Source organism: Pan paniscus, chromosome 16 (genome assembly GCF_029289425.2).
Source record: "Pan paniscus chromosome 16, NHGRI_mPanPan1-v2.0_pri, whole genome shotgun sequence".
Lineage (NCBI taxonomy): Eukaryota > Metazoa > Chordata > Mammalia > Primates > Hominidae > Pan > Pan paniscus.
This window is the reverse complement of record NC_073265.2, coordinates 79,933,703-79,955,450: the sequence shown is the minus strand read 5'-3', so window position 1 is coordinate 79,955,450 and position 21,748 is coordinate 79,933,703. Positions and strand designations below refer to the sequence as shown.

General features: G+C 42.4%; 1 protein-coding gene across 1 annotated transcript in view; it reads right to left on the bottom strand.

Annotated features, from left to right (window-relative positions):
* IQGAP1 (IQ motif containing GTPase activating protein 1) overlaps window positions 1–20,089 on the bottom strand; it is a 114,073-nt gene extending 93,984 nt beyond the window's left edge. Inside the window, exons 1-2 of the mRNA XM_008959859.4 lie at window positions 19,881–20,089; window positions 17,402–17,501 (exon numbers count right to left, since the gene is read on the bottom strand). Of these exons, the coding sequence (XP_008958107.2) occupies window positions 17,402–17,501; window positions 19,881–19,935 (155 nt within the window). The 5' untranslated portion in view covers window positions 19,936–20,089. The remainder of the gene's footprint in view (window positions 1–17,401; window positions 17,502–19,880) is intronic.
* Between the last annotated feature and the right edge of the window lie 1,659 nt (window positions 20,090–21,748).

Below are 21,748 nucleotides of genomic sequence, written 5' to 3'. Positions count from 1 at the left end.
AAATTCTTTTTCCTACCACAATTCCCACATCCCACACAACTCTGTACTCATTCAACTTAACAATATCCCCAAGCACCTACTTTGTAAAAAGCACTGTGGTGAGAGGTGCCATTGGGTACCAGGAAGTAGAAAGAGCTTCAACTCTAAAGGAGCACAGAGAACAAGACAAGTATACATAGTGTTATGCTTTCCCTTGAAAGGGAAACGCTCACTGACCATACAATGTCAGCTTATCCTGCAAAACCCAGCCATAAAATAATCTTTCCCTGTCTAAACTCTCACACATTAACTATTTGCATCATTTCCTCAGCAATTACATATTGCCTTGTGACACTGAGACCTCTCATTCTCTGATGTTGGGTAACTTTTCAAATGTTTATGCCCTGTCTTCAATTAATCCGTAAGCTCCTAAGGGCAGGACTGTTTTATACTTTCGCATCTTCTTCAGTTCTCCCAGAGTGTCCTGAACAATGGAGGAGCTAAAAACGTGTTTTACTTGCTTTAAAGTAATTATTTTATTGGAGGAATTTTCCCAACTTCTTAGCCATGTTAGAAAAAATGAGCAATGGAATAGTATCAAGTCATTCAAAATAAAAATAGTTTTTAATAACACAGGAAATGAAATAAAAATTGTTTTTAAATAATGAGAAAATACTTAGGTTAGAACATAACAATCTTCCATTAAACTGTTACACAGTCTAAACCTGAAAATCTGCAACATGGGTTTTCCCAAAGCAGCTCAGACACCGTTTGGAAATTTCTTATTGTTATATAAGAAACTATCCTCCTATTAAGCAGATTTCCATTGTCTAGTTCTGTTCCCCTGGCACCACATCTGACAAAATGAACTCCCCTCCGATCTCTCAGGAATTTTTTAGTAAAGTAGGTAAAATGTTAATATAACAGTTGACTGAATTCCTAAACCAGATGAAAGGTTGAGCTTCTGAGATTCTGATCTTATATTTCTTCTAAATCTTGTTTCCATTTTATATAGCCTCAGTATTCTCAATTATTCTTCATAGATCATAATTGGTAGACCCTTTATCATCCTGGTCATACTCATCGAACACGCTCTCATCCCGGAGCAACAACTAAGTCTCAACTAATGGACAACCAACACCCCCTGATTGGGAGTGGTTCCTCAGCTTCTATGTTGAAAAGGATTCTGATCTATCAGCAGTGCTTGCTGTGGGTGTAAAATAACCTACCACAAATCTAACATCCTTGCTCTAGACTACGAGATCCATCTTAAAGTATGGCCTCCAGAGCTAAACACCAATTTCAGAAAGCCTCCGATTAGTCCAGAGGATAGCGGAACCATCTTTTCCTTGGCTGCATATACCATATATCTACTAATGAGTTAATGAACTTCTCAGGTTTCTTTCATTTTGTTTTCGTTTCCCACCAACGTTATTCCCACTAACGCTACTTCTCTCCCTTATCCTATACACTGTTTGAACTCCAATGTAGGACATCACACTTATTACTATTGAATTTCATTATTAGATTCACGGTACATTGAAAGCAAAATGTGTCTTACAATATATTAACTATCTCTCCAGAAACAAGTAAAATCCTAACTTCACTGACACATCACTGACGCCCTAGTAAGTCCCAATAAAAATGTTTACAAATAACATGCCCTAAAAGTGCTTTCTCTGAACTAAAAATCTGCAGCTGTTTTTGCTGAGATACGATTCGTAACGTAAACTCATTTAAAATATACAATTCAGTTGCTTTTAGAATATTCACAATGTTGTACAACCGTCATCACTATCTAATTCCAGAACACTTTCATCAACCAAAAACAAACCCCGGCCGGGCACGGTGGCTCACGCCTCTAATCCCAGCACTTTGGGAGGCTGAGGCGGGTGGATCACCAGGTCAGGAGATCAAGACTATCCTGGTTAACACGGTGAAACCCCGTCTCTACTAAAAATACAAAAAATTGCCAGGCGTGTGTTTTTCTCTGATTCACCAATCTGGTGACCCTGTCCAAAAGGAAATGATGTTAATGTGACAGGGCTTTTTTTAGGGAGCCCATGTTGGCTCCCAAGCATCACTTTTCTCGCTAAGTGTTCATAAGTTATCCATCTGACAATGTGCTCTGGAATTTTTCTGGTCCAATGTTTTGCCAGAAACTAGTTTACTAGACCAGAATTTGTCATATTTATCTTTTCCTTTTTAATAATTAGTACATTTGCACCCCTCATTTTTAAAAACCACACTCCCGTCCTTCGCAATGCCTTAAAGATCACCGAGCAATTATACCTATCCAATTAGTACAATTATGGCTTTAATTTAAGCTCTATAAGCCAAGAACAGGATAACTCAACGGAGAATGTAAACTAACTATCATAAAACACAAAATAGCTGAGAAGTGACCATGAACATCTCCCAAATTCTTATTTGAAATAGTCTCTGAAGAAAGTCTTAGAGTCCAAAAATAAAAAATAAAGTAAAAGAGAGAAAAAATAGTCCCTCAAATCCGTAACTCTGATAGAAAAAAAAGTGTTCGCAAACCAGAAAAAAAAAAAAAAAACCTGGAACACTATTGATAAAGTAGGTTTGAGGAATATTGCATACACTATCCTTTGCCTTGGAGACTCAGAATTTACAAGTCTATGACAAAGATTCCAAATAATTTGCCACTTGAATAATATTTGGCTTGGCTTAACTCAGTATTTCTGAAACTTATTTCACCACTAAACCCTTTCTTTAATGTCACAGCACAATATACCTCAAAAAATACTGATCTAGAAAGTCAGCCACACAGTTTTTCAAACTCCAAATTTGCACTCTCCTTTACACAAAGAATAAATTATGTTAGTTTGGCAAGTCTAGCAATCTCTTCACAGTCTTTATGTCAAAGCTGTTAATTCAAAACCTGTTTTCTCAATGCCAACTTTACTACACGATATTAATCTGTTTAGCATTACAATATAACTTGCTTGAAAGCACTCTGGAAAATCCTAACCAAATTCCCTAAAAGGATAGTTAAGCCATATGTTTCAAAAAGCTCAACAGTTGAAGCTGCCTTGTTCTGAAAAAAATTAAGATATCAGTTCATAAACTAGAGCACAAGACACCCTCCAGAGCACATTTCCTAAGACACTGCTAAGACTCAAAATGTAAAATACGATTCAAAAGTCAAAAAAGCAGGATCTATCTTACTCCTCACACCAAAATAAATTCCAAATGGATCAAAGAGTTAAATATTAAAACACTTTACATCCTAAACATACTAGAGGAAAACATGGGAGAATGTTTTTATATAATCTCAGTATAGATAAGACTCTTTAAAAATCATGCAAAAAATTCAAAAGCTAAAAGTAAAATATTAGTAAGTTCAAATATGTTTTAAAACTTTATTTGAAATACAAAGTCAAAATTTAAAGGACAATGGCCAGGTGAGGTGGCTCTTGCCTGTAATCCCAGCACTTTGGGAGGTCGAGGCGGGTGGATCACCCGAGATCAGGAGTTCAAGACCAGCCTGGCCAACATGGCAAAACCCTGTCTCTACTAAAAAATACAAAAATTAGCCGAGTGTGGTGATACGCGCCTGTAATCCCAGTTCCTCGGGAGGATGAGGCACAAGAATCGCTTGAACCTGGCCGAGATCGGGCCACTGCACGCCAGGCTGGGCAACAGAATGAGACTTTCTCAAAAAAAAAAAAAATTAAAGGACAAAGTGGAATGAATATTTATAACACCCACGGTGTACAACGAGCCAATTTCCTCAATATATAAAGAGCTCTTACCACAATGAATAAGAAAAAGATGAATAATCCAATAGAAAAATGAGCAAAGGATTCTACCGAAAAAGTTCACAGAAAAGAACATACAAATGGCTTTTAAACACATGTAAAGATGCTCATCTTCACTCATAATTAGATAATCCAAAATAGCTACAATGAAATACCATTTTCACCTATGAAACTGGCAAATGTAAAAAATCTGTAATACTCTGGGTTGGTAAAATTAAAGCGGAAACAGCCTTCTTATATGTACATTATTGACAGGCAGATGTGCAAACTGGTACAACCTCTTACGAGAGCAAATTGGCAATATTTTTGAGAACTAAATATGCATATTCCCTTTGACCCAGAAATTACACTTTTAGAAATTTATCCTGCAAGAATACTCATACATGCACAATGGCATACCTACAAAGTGACTTTTTATAACAGCAAAAGCTGAGGAGAAAATGTCCGTTGACAGGTTAACTTCAAAACCGAAAACTAAAACTGTGAAGGAAAAAAAGAGGCACTTCATTCCACACTCACTCATATGGAATGAATTTTAAGATGCAAAGCAAAACGGTGGCTCATGTCTGTAAGCCCAACACTTAGGGAGGCCAAGGCGGGCAGATAACCTGAGGTCAGGAGTTCAAGACCAGCCTCGCCAACATGGTGAAACCCTGTCTCTACTAAAAATACAAAAATTAGCCAGGCCTGATGGTCCCATCTACTTGGGAGGCTGAGGCGGGACAATCGCTTGAACCCTGGAGGTGGAGGTTGTAATGAGCCGAGATCACACCACTGCACTCCAGCCTGGGCAACAGAGCAAGACTCCATCTCAAAAAACAACAACAAAAAGATGCAAAGCAAAATGTACAGTGTGCTACCACTTCTAAACAAATCAAAGTGATTTGTATTTACATGCACAGAATATCTCTGGAAAGAGACACAATCATGATAGCAGTTCCATGTGGGGAAAATAACTGAATAGTTAGAGAAAGAAGACTAAGGATATAGACTTTTTTTGTGTTATATACTTGCATAGTCTCTGAATTATGTATCATGTCTGTGTATTACCTATTTCTAAGAAAAAAATGTTTTAAATTTAAAAATTTTAAATTAAGACCAAATCTATCTAAAAAACATTTCTATGGGAATTCTCAAATTTTTAAGGAAAACCCCAAAAGTCAAGCCATTGTCAAACACTACCTTTTTAAACTATCAATTATGAAAAGGTATTGCCCAAACTAATGACATAGCATGTCTTCAGGGAAGAAACACATTTTTGTGCAGCAGTGTGATCGTAGCTCACTGCAGCCTCGAACTCTTGGGCTCAAGTGATCCTCCCACCTCAGCCTCCCGAGTAGCTGGAACTACAGGTGTGTGCCACCACGTTTGGCTTTTTTTTATTTCTTATATTTTGTAGAGACAGGGTCTTAATATGTTGCCCAGGCTGGTCATGAACTCCCGGCCTGATGCTATCCTCCCTCCTCGGCCTCCGTAAGTGTTGGGATTACTGGTGTGAATCACAGGGCCCAGCCCCAAAAAACATTTTGTTATAATAGTCATTTAAATAAAAGACAAATTTTGTTTACTTTTAGCTGTTTTAAAGGTCATCTGAGATGTATGTTACTTACAGTAAAATGACCTGCTGATTAATGCCTACTGCATGCATATCTGTGAGACTTTTTCTATTTAAATGTTATCTTTTTCCTGTTTTTAATGATTGTAAGTTTTTTTTTCTCTTCTTTTCAACTTTTCCTTTTCTAATTTTGCCCCATTCCCTCTTGTATTCCTCAATTCATTCTGTTTTTAGGATCACCAGTTAATTCTATTTGAGAAAATATTTTTAGTTTCTTATGTTGCTCATCAATAATCCCAAGCAATAGTCTGACACTTTTTAACCTTATGAATAAATACCTATCAGAGTAATACTATTTCCTTCTGCTGCAGAAACCTCACAGTTCTTAGAGCCCAGTGTGTCTAAATCCCCAAACAGCTGCCCCAACAGAAGCCAAGCCCTGGGCTGGCAGCTGCCTCTCCAATGTTCCTTCTGCTTTTTGTTATGATTTCCAATGAGTCAACAGGAAGGTATTCTGAGTAAAGAAGAAATAGAGCTTTTAGACAGGCCTCTCCTCCTCCCACAACCCCAAAAATACAGTTCTTGCCAAATGATCCAAGGCAATTTCCAATCCAATTTGCCACTCCTGTCTGTATGAGGTAACTCTTTAACAAACAAGAAAGTGGTAGGAAGGAACACCTTTCTAAGCTGAATTCAAAGCAGATACCAGGTTATGAAGAAGGGAAGCAATTAGGAAGGGTCCAACAAGCTAGTTAGACACAAAAATACATAAGACAACTGGAGACTTTCCCTCAGGTGGCAGGTGGAAGAGACTCCAAAATAAGTGGCAGGAAATTGATGGAGTTCCCTCACTGACTTGAAAACTACACAAGTTACTTAATGTCTCTGGGCACCAGTTAAAGAGGTTAGACTTAAATGTTGCCACTTCAGCATCTGCAGAAGTTAAGAGCACCAGCTTTGGTGTCACAAACCTGGGCTTGAATTCCAATATATGACCTTGGGAAAAGTGTTATCAACTCTATTTTTTTCCCTCTTTAAAATAAAAATAATGCCTATCTCACAATAATGTAATATGTAAATTTCATCATCATTCTGCTTAACTAACAGTAGTTACTACTGTTGTCATTATTTTTAGAACCAGAAGTTTAGCAGCAGCAGACTAACATGGCAGTTAAGAGAAAGGACTTCAGAGTTCTTGCCAAACCTGAAATCTGGATCAACCACTTATTAGATGAATGAGTTAACCTCTCTGAGCTTTGCTTTCTTATCTGTTAAATGTAGATAATAAGCACCTCACAGGGCTTCAAGAATAGCTAATTAGATAAAGCATATAAAGTGCTTAGCACAGTGCCTTGCATGTAGAAAGTATGCAATAAACGGTACTAATCACGACAATGAGGAAGAGGGGGAGAGGCAAGGGGAATACACTGACTTTGGGACAGACAGAAAATATTTTAGATTATGACTGCCTTGCAAATTGCAGGTTTTTGGTTTTTTGTTTTGGGGGATTATTTTGGCTTTCCTTTAGCTGCCTTAAAGTACTGAGGTTTCTAGAATAAAATGCCTTATTGAAATAACTAATTCTTCCCAACATACAACTATTTTTTTAAAAAATTTTAACCCAACATTCAAACTTAAGCAAGTAAACTCTTACTCTTCAAAATAAACCATTAACCAGATCTTTCTTAAACATTAATATGTTTAAGATTTTTTTAATTCACGCACTGTCAAACCACAGAGATCAATCAGATTGCTAGGAGACTTCAGGAGAAAAATTAAGGAGCAGAGCCCTGATTTGATCCGGTAGGCCACAGGCCCTCCAGGTTCCACTGGCACTTCACTCAGCTAGCTCAAAGATATGGTCTCTAGGCAACCAAGTCCTGAATTAAGCAAACAACCACAGTAATATGAATCACTTCCGGATGTTCTCACTTTGCCTACCAGCGCTTTCTTACACAAATACTTCTTGTCAAGGGGTTTATTTAGCACCAGCTAGAAACAACCAAGAGTCCATCAGATACCACAAGGCTTAAAAATGTCCAAAACAGGTTCCACTACCAACTGGTATCCCCAGATGTGACACTGTGAAGCAGAAGGAATTGTACAGCAATCAGAGGCAGGTCACCACACTAAGCCGGAAAATGAAATTCCTAGAACATGCCAACTTGGGTCCTCAAATGTATTTTTACTATTTTGTCATTAGGGACATTAAAATATATAAAAACAGTTGCTCTGACCTGTAAGACCAGAAGAAATACATGCCAAATGAGGTCAAACTAACGGGCCACACTTAGCCCAGCCAGATTTTTTCCCCAACCTTGACTGGTGGACAATCCATACACTCAGCTGCCTGATTAACACTGGTTTTTCATGGCCACATCTATTTCAACACCTACGGATTATAAGGGGAAGTGGTAAACTACGCAACCCAACTCTCTTGGCTACCTGCTCCTTTTTTTCACCTTGAAAGGATCTTTTGTGCCACACTCTTCTTCATGAACTAAAAAGAGATCATTTAAGCTATTAACAAGAATGGAGATGGAAAAGGAATTAATTAAAAATATAAACTACAATAGGACAAAGCAACTACCATTAACAGAACCAAGGAAAAAATATCAAGACTGTAGAAAATCAAGTCAGTGCAACAAAAGATGTATGTGAGACACATACCTAGAACGCTTATTTAACGTAAACAAAATGAAGAAGAGTCATAAAATAGACTACACAGATCTAACTAATCACCACAGGCATAATGGACAATTTCCTAAAGCTAAAATAAACAAACAAGAGACATTATAAACCAAGAAAAGTCTCCACATTGCAGGCAAAATTGCTAAGCCAATAGCAACCCTAACATGTTAACTGGGGAAATGTTTATACCTCAAGGAACAACAATTCTACAAATTTCAAGTCACGAAAAAAGGAAAAAAAAATCAAGTTACTTGTCATAGAGTTAAAATTAAGCTAGCTTCAGATGTTGTTTCTCAATGATAAGAAGTATAACAAAGTCATATATATTTTTCTCAAAAAAATGAAATATGGTTCACCATAATTTAAAAGTCCAGAACTAGAAATATATATATACATAATATTTGACAAAACAGACATGAATTGCTAATAGGTAATAAACAGCTGGTTTTTAAAGGATATTAGAGGCCTGTAATTCCATCACTTTGGGAGGCTGAGGCAGGAGGATCACCTAAGGCCAGAAGTTCGGGCTAAGTTCCCCTTACAATCAACATTACAAGACCCCATCTCTACAAATATATAAAAAGTAAGCCAACCGATTATTAAACTGAAAATTTTGGCAAGGTTTTAGAGAAATTAAACTATCTAGACTTCGAGTTGATAGAAGAAATTACAAATCGAAAGACTGACATTTAAACTCAATAAAACTTAAAACTACAATGAAGAAAACAAATACAATGAAACATCAAGGGAAAATGTTTGCAGCAAATACGAGAGAAAGTCAAGTCCATGTTATAAAAGAGCTCACAAAAGTTAACATCATGACCCTAGAAGCCAGGCACATAACAAAAACAGAAAATTTGCATAAGAAAATAATACTGATAAACAAATATGTAAGAAAATGTTTAAACTCTCCAGCAATCAGAGCAATAGAACTTTAAACAGGAATAAACCTAAATAAATTATGAACATTAGATGGCCACTGAAAATAGTAAATTAAGACAATACAGGCCAGGTGTGGCTGCTCACGCCTGTATCCCAGCACTTTAGCGAAGGATAGCCTGAGCCCCAGGAGATGAAGACCAGCCTGGCAACATAGAGAAACCCCATCTCTACAAAAAAAAAAAATTTTTTTTATTAGTTAGGTGAGGTGAAGTGGGCCTATAGTCCCAGGTACTTGAGAAGCTGAGGTAGGAGTATCTTTGTTTTTTCAAGGAAAATTTCCTATATTCACTTTTTTTTTTTTTTTTTTTGAGACAACGTCTGGTTCTATCACCCAGGCTGCAGTACAGTGGCGTGATCTCGGCTCACTGCAACCTCCACCTTCCAGTTCCAGTGATTCTTGTGCCTCAGCTTCCAGACTAGCTGGGATTACAAGCACACGCCACCATACCCAACTAATGTTTTTTGTATTTTTAGTACACATGAGGTTTCACCATGTTGGCCAGGCTAGTCTCGAACTGCTGGCATCAAGTGATCCACCTGCCTTGGCCTCCCAAAGTGCTGAGATTACAGGTGTGAGCCACCGCGCCCAGCCAAGATACTTAATACTTTATTGTAATATAGGCTTTGTGCTAGATAATTTTGTCCAACTGTAAGCTAACATCAGTATTCTCAGCACAATTAAGGTGGACTGGGCTATGATACTCAGTAGGTTAGGTGTATTAAATGCATTTTGACTTACAATATTGGGATATAACCCCCTCCTAAATCGAGGAACATCTGTGTAGTAACTTAAAAATCTGAATTTGTGATTATATCTAAAAATTATATACACAGTTTTTCCTTTTACTTAATCCCTTCTTTTCCTTTATTATAAAATTATCACTGTAAAAAGCATTTTAAATATATAGTACAGTATTAAGTAAAAAGGAAATCTCACACCCTCTACCCCCATTCCACTCCCTAGAAGTATCTTCTGTTTCTGGTGTTTTCCTTCAGATAAAAGCTAAGGTCTGAAGTGAAAAAACTAGGGCTACCAACCTTAGGACCTTGAAAGTGCCCAGAAAATTCCTATCATCTTCACATTAAATCTGCTTTTCCTTTTGCAGATTTAATGTGAAAATTCAGGAGGCCGGGCACAGTGGCTCATGTCTGTAATCCCAGCACTTTAGGAGGCCAAGGCGGGTGGATCACCTGAGGTCAGGAGTTCGAGACCAGCCTGGCCAACATGGTGAAACCCCCGTCTCCACTAAAAAATACAAAAATTAGCTGGGTATGGTGGTAGGCACCTGTAATCCCAGCTACTTGGGAGGCTGAGGCAGGAGAATCGTTTGAACCCAGAAGGCGGAGGTTACAGTGAGCCAAGATAGTGCCACTGCACTCCAGCCTGGGCAACAAGAGTGAGACTCCATCTCAAAAAAAAAAAAAAAAAAAAAAAAGAAAAAGAAAAGAAAAGAAAAAATTCAGGATATCCTTTATCCAGGTGCTTGGATAAAAGTTTATTGAGTTCAGGCCGGGCGTGGTGGCTCACGCCTATAATCCCAGCACTTTGGGAGGCCGAGGCAGGTGGATCACGAGGTCAGGAGATCGAGATCATCCTGGCTAACACAGTGAAACCCCATCTCTACTAAAAATGTAAAAAAATAGCCAGGTGTGGTGGCAGGCGCCTGTAGTCCCAGCTACTCGGGAGGCTGAGGCAGGAGAATGGTGAGAACCTGGGAGGCGGAGGTTGCAGTGAGCCGAGATTGTACCACTGCACTCCAGCCTGGGCGACAGAGCAAGACTCCGTCTCAAAAAAAAAAAAAAAAAAAAGTTTGTTGAGTGCCTACTGTATTTCACTGTGCCAAGCAATTAACCATCACAGCAGCTCTGTAAGATGCATAGCGTTCCCATTCTGCAAAGGACAAATTTGGGCTCACTCCCTGACGTTAAGCAACTTGCAAAACCAGAATCAGAACTCACACCTGCCAAAACAGAAAGTCTGATTCTTTTCACTGCGGCAAGATATCTCAACATTCAAGATTTTCAAAGAAATTTTATTCATACTTTTGAATTTCTATTTTACTTAATTATTCGTACTATGAGAATATAGAGCCACATGACTTTTCTTAGTAATAATAATGGGTACTAACTAGTTCAACTCTTTACATTTCTTAATTTTAAATTTTGCTAGGCTGGGTGCAGTGGCTCACGCCTATAATCCCAGCACTTTGCGGGGGCCGAGGCGGGTGGATTACTTGAGGTCAGGAGTTGGAGACCAGCCTGGCCAACATGGTCAAACTCCATCTCTACTAAAAATACAAAAATTAGCCAGGCATGGCAGTGGGCACCTGTAATCCCAGCTACTCGGGAGGTTGAGGAAGGAGAATCGTTTGAACCCGGGAGGCAGAGGTTGTGGTGAGCCCAGATCGCACCACTGCACTCCAGCCTGGGCAACAGAGCGAGACTCTGTCTCCAAAAAAAAAAAAATTTTTTTTTTGCTAAATTTTCAGCTACATGGTAGGATAAAAAGCTTTCGGCAGCCACATTAGGAATGAATACTCCCCATTTGCAACAGTGTTACAATACAGAAAAGCACTCAGCTTCAACCACTTTTAATAAATACACTTTTAAATGCAACCCACTTCTTATGGTGGAGCCTGTCCAAGGCCGTTGCACTAAATTAATATCCGAAAAAAGAATGGAGGTTTATTCTTAAAATAGTGTATGTCACCATTTTAAGAGTTACGAATAAATCTCACCCCATACTTCCCCTTGGTAATTATAAATAAAAGAATGGATCAGCTCCTAGTGCCACCGTGCCATTACGCAGCTATATGCTATGGTCCTTTAGTCACACTGGGTCTCATGAGATAACTAGACTTCTCATCTGTACAAAGAGAGCTTGGATCACCATCCTAAAAATGATCCCCCTCAAAATTTAAGTGATGCTCCTCATTTTGAGAATTCTAGAAGTGCTGGGCATGATATTCTTCCTAGTCACCTCACCTACCCATTTTGTTTTCTTGCTTCTTAAATGTCTTAACTTCTATTTTCATGATCACAGGGTGCCAGCCTGGACATATCCCAACATTCATGGAATTCTGATATCACTTACAGGGAGAGGAGATCTGAAGAGCCCATCCCAGAAAATGCTCTATGCCAACAGTAAAGACATATGCACAAAAAAGACTTTGTTCCCAAGAACTAATTTCTTTCCAAGATACCTTTTCAATTCCTCTAAATTACAGAAAGTGACATACTTCTACTTAGTGCTAAGCTCGACTTATCACCGTGGAGTTGCTGACAGTCTCCAACCAGCCAGCGTTCCTACCTTCCCTTCTACAAGAGGGGTGTGCCCTATTCCTTGAGCTAGGGTACGGGCACTCAGCAGCAGAAAGGTGGCCCATGACAGACTTGAAAGTGCACACCAGGAATTGTCTGAAACTCAGAGAATGCTGGAATTAACTTTCTTCCTGTGACCTTTAACCTAGCTGAATTTTCTTCCATTTCCAGTACTAATCGTACTTTCTTCTCACTTGCAGAATTCCCTGTTCTGTCCTGCCTGACACGTTCTCTTCTTGGTTCTTTTCACCTGAACCTTATTCTGATCTGTTACTTCCTCCTGTCCAAGACCTAAGCACTGAACATACCTCACATATTTAAATGTTACCTCCTTCAACTGAGTGAAATGGTATTCATTGCTCCTATACAACTGCTCTTTAGCCGGCCGGGCGCGGTGGCTCACGCCTGTAATCCCAGCACTTTGGGAGGCCAAGGCGGGCGGATCACGAGGTCAGGAGATCGAGACTATCCTGGCTAACACGGTGAAACCCCGTCTCTACTAAAAATACAAAAAATTAGCCAAGCGTGGTGGTGGGCGCCTGTAGTCCCAGCTACTCGGGAGGCTGAGCCAGGAGAATGGCGTTAACCTGGGAGGCGGAGCTTGCAGTGAGCCGAGATAGCGTCATTGCACTCTGGCCCGGGCGACAGAGCGAGACTCCGTTTCAAAAAAAAACAAAAAAGCAAAAAAAAACCCTGCTCCTTAGCCTAAACAAATGTAAAACTCAATAAGAACAGGCAAAAGGATAAAAATAAGCTTCAATTTAAGCATAAATAATAATTTAAGATGTATCCTTGATCTATCGTGCAGCCCTCAGCAAAAAGCCTTGAATCGTTAAGTGATATCTCATTAGAACAGCGGCTTAATTTCAATATTGAAGCTGCTCTCCAAACAATGAAGAAAAGCAGAAATCTCTACATTTTCTATTTCTCAACCACTCCCAGTGCTCATTTATAGGAATCACCCCTAAATTTTCCCACTTAACCTTTCAGGGAAACACAAACCCACAGCCACAGAAAACTCTCGTCTCTCTACACTTATACTCTCTTACTTATACTCACTGCCTCTACACAGTCATATTCACTCTCTACACACTCCTCTCTTTTCCCAAGAAAGAGCTCTGTTACAGGCAGAGGAGAAAATGGAGTGCCCTAGGATACACAATGGGGCCACTGTACTAAAAGGTGGAGCTTTTAGTAGGAGGAGTAGAGGTATTATAAATAGAACTGAAGAGGGGAACCTTTTCTCCCTCCAATCTCTATGATCTTTATTCCTGGCCTTAGAGTTACTGTAAATCCCAGATATTGGGGCTCCTCCAACTTGGGAGGGGTGGAGGTTATGGAGGAAACAGGATGGAACCAAACCAAAAAGGCAAACTGGGTCTAGTGCTAGAGGGGAAAGAGGGGCCCTAGGAACACACAAGATACAGGCCGGTTCACCAAGGTAGGAGAAAGAACTGGAAGAGGTTAATAGCTCACTAATAACGAAGAGCATGCCATTTGTCCTTGGTGCACTCATAACACTTTTTAGGGGTGGCAGCAGCCACATAGGTGGCTGACAGGGATTCTAGTCCTCTTTTCTCACCATAACATTCCCAGGCTTCTTTCCTTTGTCCTCTCTAGTTTACAATCTAAATAGGTGCTTCCAACCTTGATTTTTTAAAATCAAAGTCTTAAACAACAACAAAAATCACTACACCCAGTTTTATGATTGCCTCCATAAAATAGACCAGGCACCTTTCCACGATGCCAGGCCAATGGGCAGGGTGTGCTAGGGTAATATGCCACTATTATGCCCTCCCTTAAAAAAAAAAAAAAAAAAAACCTGAAGATCATCACAAATGTCTCCACTGCCTTTTTTCTTTTTGAGACAGAGATTCACTCTTGATGCCCAGGCTGGAGTGCAATGGCACTGTCTCAGCTTACCGCAAGCTCTGCCTCCCAGGTTCAAGCAATTCTCCTGCCTCAGCCTCCCGAGTAGCTGGGATTACAGGCACCCGCCACCACGCCCGACTAATTTTGTATTTTTAGTAGAGACGGGGGTTTCTCCATGTTGGTCAGTCTGGTCTCGAACTCCCGACCTCCAGGTGATCCGCCCACCTCAGCTTTCCAAAGTGCTGGGATTACAGGCGTGAGCCACCGGGCCAGGTCAGTTACTCCTTAAGTATGCAAAAGCACTCAACTAAAAAACACCTCAGGGGATCATGCCTGCTGGGTGGTCTTTAAAGGAAATGGGCTACTTTCCTATACTGGAAAAAACACCTGACAGAAAAAAAGATGCTCTAGAGTAGCTGAAAATAAAATGCCTTGCTAATGCAGAACCTGATGAAGAAATAGGATGAAGCGTAACATTTTACTGAGGTCATGATATCCCAGCATAAGGCAGAGTTTTAAATCTTGTTTCTCAACAGGGGGAGGAGTGGGGGCCAAGGAAGGAGCATCGGAATCACTAGAGACATTTAAAATACAGTCGGCCCTCCTTATCCATGGGTTCTGCATCCATGGATTCAACAAACTATGGATCAAAAATAGTCAGAAAAAAATAAAGAAAGATATAAATAAAACAATATAGTGTAACAACTATTTATGTAGCATTTACATTGGATCAGGTATGATAAGTAATCTAGAGATATATCTAGAGTAATCTAGAGGTATGATAAGTAATCTAGAGATGTTTTCAAGTATATATTATGCAATGTGCTAAGGTTATATGCAAATACTATGCCATTTTACATAAGGAAGTTGAGCAACTGTGGATTCTGATATCTGCAGGTGTCCTGGAACCAAACCCCCACAGATACCAAGGGACTACTATATGTGTCTGGATCTCCCACCCAGACCTACTGAACCACAATCTCTATGGTAGGGCCCAGATAGCTGTATTTTTTTTTTAAGTTCCCCAGGTGATTCTAATGCACACACCTGGTTAACAACCATAGTTAAAAAAATGATGAGGCCAGGCGCAGCAGCTCAGGTTTGTAATTCTAGCACTTTGGGAGGCTGAGGCGGGCGGATCACCTGAGGTCAGGAGTTTGAGACCAGCCTGGCCATTATGGTGAAACCCAGTCTCTACTAAAGATACAAAAATTAGCCAGGCGTAGTGGCAGATGCCTGTAATTCCAGCTACTCAGGAGGCTGAGGCAGGAGAATCGCTTGAACCCGGGAGGTGGAGGTTGCAATGAGCCAAGATTGCGCCACTGCCCTCCAGCCTGGGCAACAGAGCGAGGCTGTACCAAAAAAAAAAAAAAAAAAGATAGAAACTATTCTTCAATCAAGAAAACTACAAGTAGACCAAAAAACTCAGGCTTCAGTTTCTTCATTAAATGAGATGGTTGAACTAGATTAGCAGTTGAACTAGTTAGTGGTAGTGTTTGGGGGAGGGGAGGTGTTAGCCAAAACACCCTCTGTAACAAGTGAATTTTATTCAAGAAATTCAACAGTAAAACAAAAGCAGAGCTACTTTGGATGGGGGAAGGAAGGTGTGTTGAAGCTCTTCCCTCTCACCCCCAGGTCACCTCAGTGGAATCACCAAAGCTCCACAGAGCACAAGATGGTCTCTCAGAACAGCTGCAGCTTCCAAATTCTTTGACTTTCCAAACCTTGAAATCCACAATTTAAATGGCAGAGATCTTACAGTTTTTGTTTTCTTATAAACTTCATATGAGAAAATGCCCCCTTTTCTAGTGATATAGCATGCCTTGCTATGTCATCTTCTATTATTTAGAAAGACAAGTGTTATCCTCCTCACTTAAGTCATCACTGAAACCCAAGCTCCAGTTTCCTGGAAGTTTTAAGCTCAGAAAAGAAGCCTAGACACAAGAGGGCATGCAAAATACAGGTTAGTGTTTGCCCCAGGAGAAGGAAGAATGGGACCAGAGGGGCACAAAAAAGACTTTAAATGTAGCGATGTTGGTTTTGTTTTGTTTTGTTTTTAGAGGAAAGGGAAATATCTCAAATGTTAACATTTGTTAGTTCTGGAATACACTGATGTTTGTTGTACTGTTCTCTGGACTTTCTTGCAGAATTTTAAGATTTTCAGAATTAAAATACACACATACACACACACTTGTTTATTAGCACCACTTCAAACACCCTTTTTATTAAACGTTAATTACAAATATTTCATTATCCCTCACTTGACTTTTCCACCAAAGCTCACTTATAGAATACATGATCTATAATTACATCTACCCTGGGACTCTGCAAAAGAACACAAGCACCAGAACAAAAGAAATGAATCACTGATAACAAAATGACACTCTAAAATTAAGACCACAAGGTTGTGGGGCATCTGAAAAAGGAAAAGAGCAGCTTTACATTCACTTCACAAAGAATGCAGAGGATGCTGACTCTGAATATTGCCAAACAGATGGACCTACACCAACAGCACCACGGTTCTAAGCCTCCCAAACCAAGCAGCCACTCCGCAGGTCATAGGAGGAGGAGACTCAATTCATATATAAATCAAAATTCACGAAGAATAAGTGAAACATTAAAGCCAATAACTTCAAACCCTAAAAATGCTATTTCCAACCCACAGTTGGTAACGCCCAAAACATGCACAATAAGCATAAGACTGAACAATAGAAACCTGGAAAACCGTTCAGTACACTTAAACGCCCATCACAGTGATTCATGATAAACTCTCATCAAGGCTACTTATTGCCATAAATAAATACCCTACCTATACTTATTCCCTCAACCACCAGCTTCCCAGTTACATCTATAACATACTCAAATAAATCTTTTCTTTTTTTTCCCCCCACCAAAAACAGGAGTTTTGTCACCCAGGCTAGAGCACAGTGGTGAGAGCACGGCTCACTGCTGCCTCGACCTCCCGGACTCAAGTGATCCTCCCTCCTCAGTCTCCCGAGTAGCTAGGACTACTGGCATGCACCACCATGCCTGGCTAATTTTTAAAATTTTTTTGTAGAGATGGGGTGTCACTATGTTGCCCAATCTGGTCTCAAACAGCTGGGTTCAAGTGATTCCCCCCCACCTCAGCCTCCCAACGTGTTGGGATTACAGGCATGGACCACTGTGCTCAGCCTCAAAGCAATCTTTATTTGTATTCACACTATTGTCAGTTCCCTTCTCTTAATCTTCTCTCCAGCCAGCCAATCTTTACCTCTTCGCTTCTTCCAAATGACAAAGGTACTCATAAGCCACGTTCTGCCGTCTCCTTTCATCCATCTCCTCTGCAGTAAGTCTTTCATTATCCAGGACAGCTACAACATAAAAGAAAGAATGTAAACACCAGGATCTGTAGCCTTCCTGAGTGATAAAAGATTGCCACAGAATCAATTTCCTGCCACTCACCTAGAAAGTCAGGATAACTAATGAGTGTGTAGCCAGCCAGGTGTACTACAATGACTTTCTTAAAAAAAGAACTATGTGGTTTCAACTATAATCATCTTGACCTTTTTAAAAATGTATGATAATATAAATATGTACTAAGTTTCAGTGTACCCTTGAAAAATACTGGCTTGAGATTTTGGCCCAAATCTGTCCCTATCTGCCAGAACTCCTTCTAAATACAGATCTGATAATGTTGTTTCCCTCTTTTATTAATGACCAAAGCCAGCAATTATTGAGAAATAAGTGGCAGTAATTGTATGAAGCATTTTACACGCATTCTCTCATTGAAACCCCACAACAATCCTGTGATTATCACTCCTATTTTACAGACGAAGAAATTGAGGCTGGCTGAACTCAGCCCCATGGCAAATAAGTGACAGGGCCTGAATCCAAACCTGGAGAGTCTGTCTCCAAAGCCTGAGCTTAACCTTGAAGCAATCTGCTTCCTTCATGGGCACCAGGTATGGAATAAATTCCTAACTCCTTGGGAAGGCATTCAAGGCCTTTCCCAGTCTGGTCCCAACTATTTTTGGAAACTCTCCTCTTCCCTTCCTCCCACCACTGTGCAGTCCACACCACTCAGTTCCCAACACAGTATCCCTCTACTTTCAATACCTTTGTTTATGCTCTTCCCTCAGGTCCTGTCTCTTGTTCCACATGCCCTATCAAACTTTTTTTTTTTTTTTTTTTTGAGACAGGGTCTTGTTCTGTCACTCCGGCTCGAGTGCAGTGGCACAATCATGGCTTATTGCAGCCTCGACTTTCTGGGCTCAAATGATCCTCCTACCTCAGCCCCAAGCAGCTGGGACCACAGGCATGGGCCACCACGCCTGGCTAATTTTTTTTTTTTTAAGAGATGGAGTCTCACTGTGCTGCCCAGGCTGGTCTCAAACTCAAGGCCTCAAACGATCCTCTCACCTCGGACTCCCAAAGTGCTGGGATTACACGCAGGAGTCACTATGCCTGGCCACCTGTCAAACTTTCTACACAGCATTCTTCAAGGCTCTGTTCAAATGTCACCTTCAGGCCAGGTGCAGTGGCTCACACTTTGGGAGGTGGAGGCGTGGGGATCATTTGAGATCAGGAGTTTGAGACCAGCCTGACCAACACAGTGAAACCCTGTCTCTACTAAAAATACAAAAATCAGCCAGTGTGGTGGCCGACGCCTGTACTCGGGAGACTGCAGGAGAATCGCTTGAACCTGGGAGGTGGAGTTTGCAGTGAGCTGAGATTGCACCACTGAACTCCAGGCTGGGCGACCAGAGCAAGACCCTGTCTCCAAAAAAAAAAAAAAAAAAAAAAAAAGTCACCTCCCGTTCTCATACTGTCTTCCCCAGGCCCCTTCTCCTTACCTACATTACTCTGTATGGCTAGTAAGTTCAGCATCTTTTATCATTATTGCACCTTATAATCATTAGCTTGCACACCTGTCTGACTCTGATTAAAACGCTCTTTGGAGGCAGGGCCTGATCTTACTCATCTTTAATTTCACAAACGTGGCACAATACCTCACGTATAACTGTTGATGCGTGAAATGTTGATCCTTTAAAAAAGAACATTATTCCCAGAATATAAAATAAAACCGAAAACCTCAAAATCCCAAAGGGTCCTCCTTTAGCCAATCCTGCCTGCAGTTCAATGACGTCCAGGGCCGACAACAGAAAATGAGGAAGTCAGAGGATTTTCTGCTTCTTTTTTTTCTTTATTACTATTTTACTTTTGAAATCTTGAGGAGGGAACTAAGCCCGAGAAAACTGAAGTGACTTGCCCAGGACGGCACCTCGTAGCTAGCCTGGGACCGGACAGGTCTGGACCCTGGTCTATCCCTTGGGTCTACCCCGCAGGCAACACTAGGGCAGCGCCTTTCCACGAAACGGGCAGAGCCCGCGTACCCAGACCCCAGTCCCCGGGACACGCCCTGCGCGGTCATCCTGCCACCTCACTCTAGGCCGTCTTCCCCAATCTCGGCCGAGCCTGGGCGGCGAGAGGCGCTGGGTGGGGCTCCCCCTACCGCGGCCCCAGCTAAGGCGGGAGGCCTCGGGGGTCCTCTCCGCCGCCTCGGACCCCGAGGGGGCGCGAACCAGGGGCCTCCCCGCCCGCCGCCCGCCGCCCCACCGGGACAGCTCTTCCGGGTCCGAGCTGCCGGCAGCCGCCCTGCCCCACCCGCCCGGCCGAGCCCCCAGGAAAATCGCGCCTCGTCTGCAATTAGCCCAGCCCGAAGCCCCCGCGCCGCGGAGCCCCACACTCACAGCCATAGTGCGGCCGGGCCACGCCCAGCCCGTCAACCTCGTCTGCGGCGGACATGGCGGACGAGCCCGAGTCTCTGCTGAGGAAGCCGTGAAACCTTGGAGGCGCGGACGGCGGCAGCTACAGCTCCTGCCAAGTGCGCGGGCTTGCTGGGGTCCCCGAGGCCCCGCCCCATGCCGTCAGCCCCACCCCGCAGGCCCCGCCCCATGCCGTCAGCCCCACCCCGCAGGCCCCGCCCCATGCCGTCAGCCCCACCCCGCAGGCACCGCCCCAGCGGCACCGCCCCAGCGACACCGCCCTGAGCGGCCGGAAAGAGGCGGGGCCAGAGTCACCATGCCCCGCCCCTAGCTCCGCCCCCTCAACCCGGCCCCGCCCTGCATCCCGCTATGGTCTCCGTAGGCGGAAGGAAGAAGGTAGAGCCCATCCTCCAATCGGGCTCACGCTGAGCTTGCCCTGCCGGGAATGCCCGCCCAGGTTTATAGCCCCGCCCCCAGGGCCACTGCCCTATCCGCAACTCTAACCGAAAGGCTGCCGGTGTCTGCTGCCTGAAATCAAAATAGTGGGTCATCTCCCTTCTCTTGCCGGCCCAGCTAACCTCTGCACCAATATTTGGAGAAGGCACCCTTTGAGGTGACCCAGGTTGTCTTGTTGGACACAAGCAGGCCCCAAACTGCCATGAAAGCCCTCCAACCCCACTCTCCGCAGTTTGGCAACCTGGCCTCAGTCCTCTTAGATTCGGCAGCAGTCACCAGATTACCCAGGTACCCAGGTATTTGAGATGCGGATGCTAAAGCCGAACTCTGTCCAAATTCCCTACCTTTAGATCCCTTGACATTGTTCTTTGCAAGTTCTTTTTAAAATAACTCTTTTCCCGTATCAGGGATGCCTCTGCCCCCTGCACCTTGTGGCTTGCCCTTCAGATATTGGTATTCAACGGTATTCTGTCCGCAGCCCTCTTCTGTTTATTCTTTTTTCTTTTCTTTCTTTTGTTTTATTTTCTTTTTTTTTTTGAGACGGAGTCTCGCTCTGTCGCCCAGGCTGGAGTGCAGTGGCGCGATCCCGGCTCACTGCAAGCTCCGCCTCCCGGGTTCGCGCCATTCTCCTGCCTCAGCCTCCCGAGTAGCTGAGTCTACAGGCACCCGCCACCGCGCCCGGCTAAGTTTTTGTATTTTTAGTAGAGACGGGGTTTCACCGTGTTAGCCAGGATGGTCTCGATTTCCTGACCTCGTGATCCGCCCGCCTCGGCCTCCCACAGTGCTGGGATTACAGGCGTGAGCCACCGCGCCCGGCCTTTTTTTTTTTTTTTTTTTTTTTTTGAGACGGAGTTTTGTTCAGTCGTTCAGGCTGGAGTGCAGTGGCGCGATCTCGGCTCACTGCAACCTCCGCCTCCCGGGTTCAAGCGACTCTCCCGCCTCAGCCTCCCAAGTAGCTGGGATTATAGGTGCCCGCCACCACGCCCAACTACTTTTTTTGTATTTTTAGTAGAGACAGGGTTTCACCATGTTGATCAGGCTGGTCTCGAACTCCTGACCTCAGGTAATCCACCCGCTTCTGCCTCCCAAAGTGCTGAGAGTACAGGTGTGAGCCACTGCGCCCGGCCGTTTATTCTTTGCCTACTCAGTAATCTTTTCTACACTCGCCTATAACTGCTGAGGACCCCTCGATATGTATCACCAGACCAGATCGTCTGGAAGTCCCTCAGTATTTTCAGCTAATGAACACTTTCACCTGTGTATAGGGCAGACACTTCAAATCCCACGTGTCAAATACTGACCCTGCTCCTGCTATATTCTCTATTCACAGAAGTACTCAATTCCCAGTGGGAATACCCCAGGCTCCTTGCCTCGCACCCTACATCCAATCTGTGTTT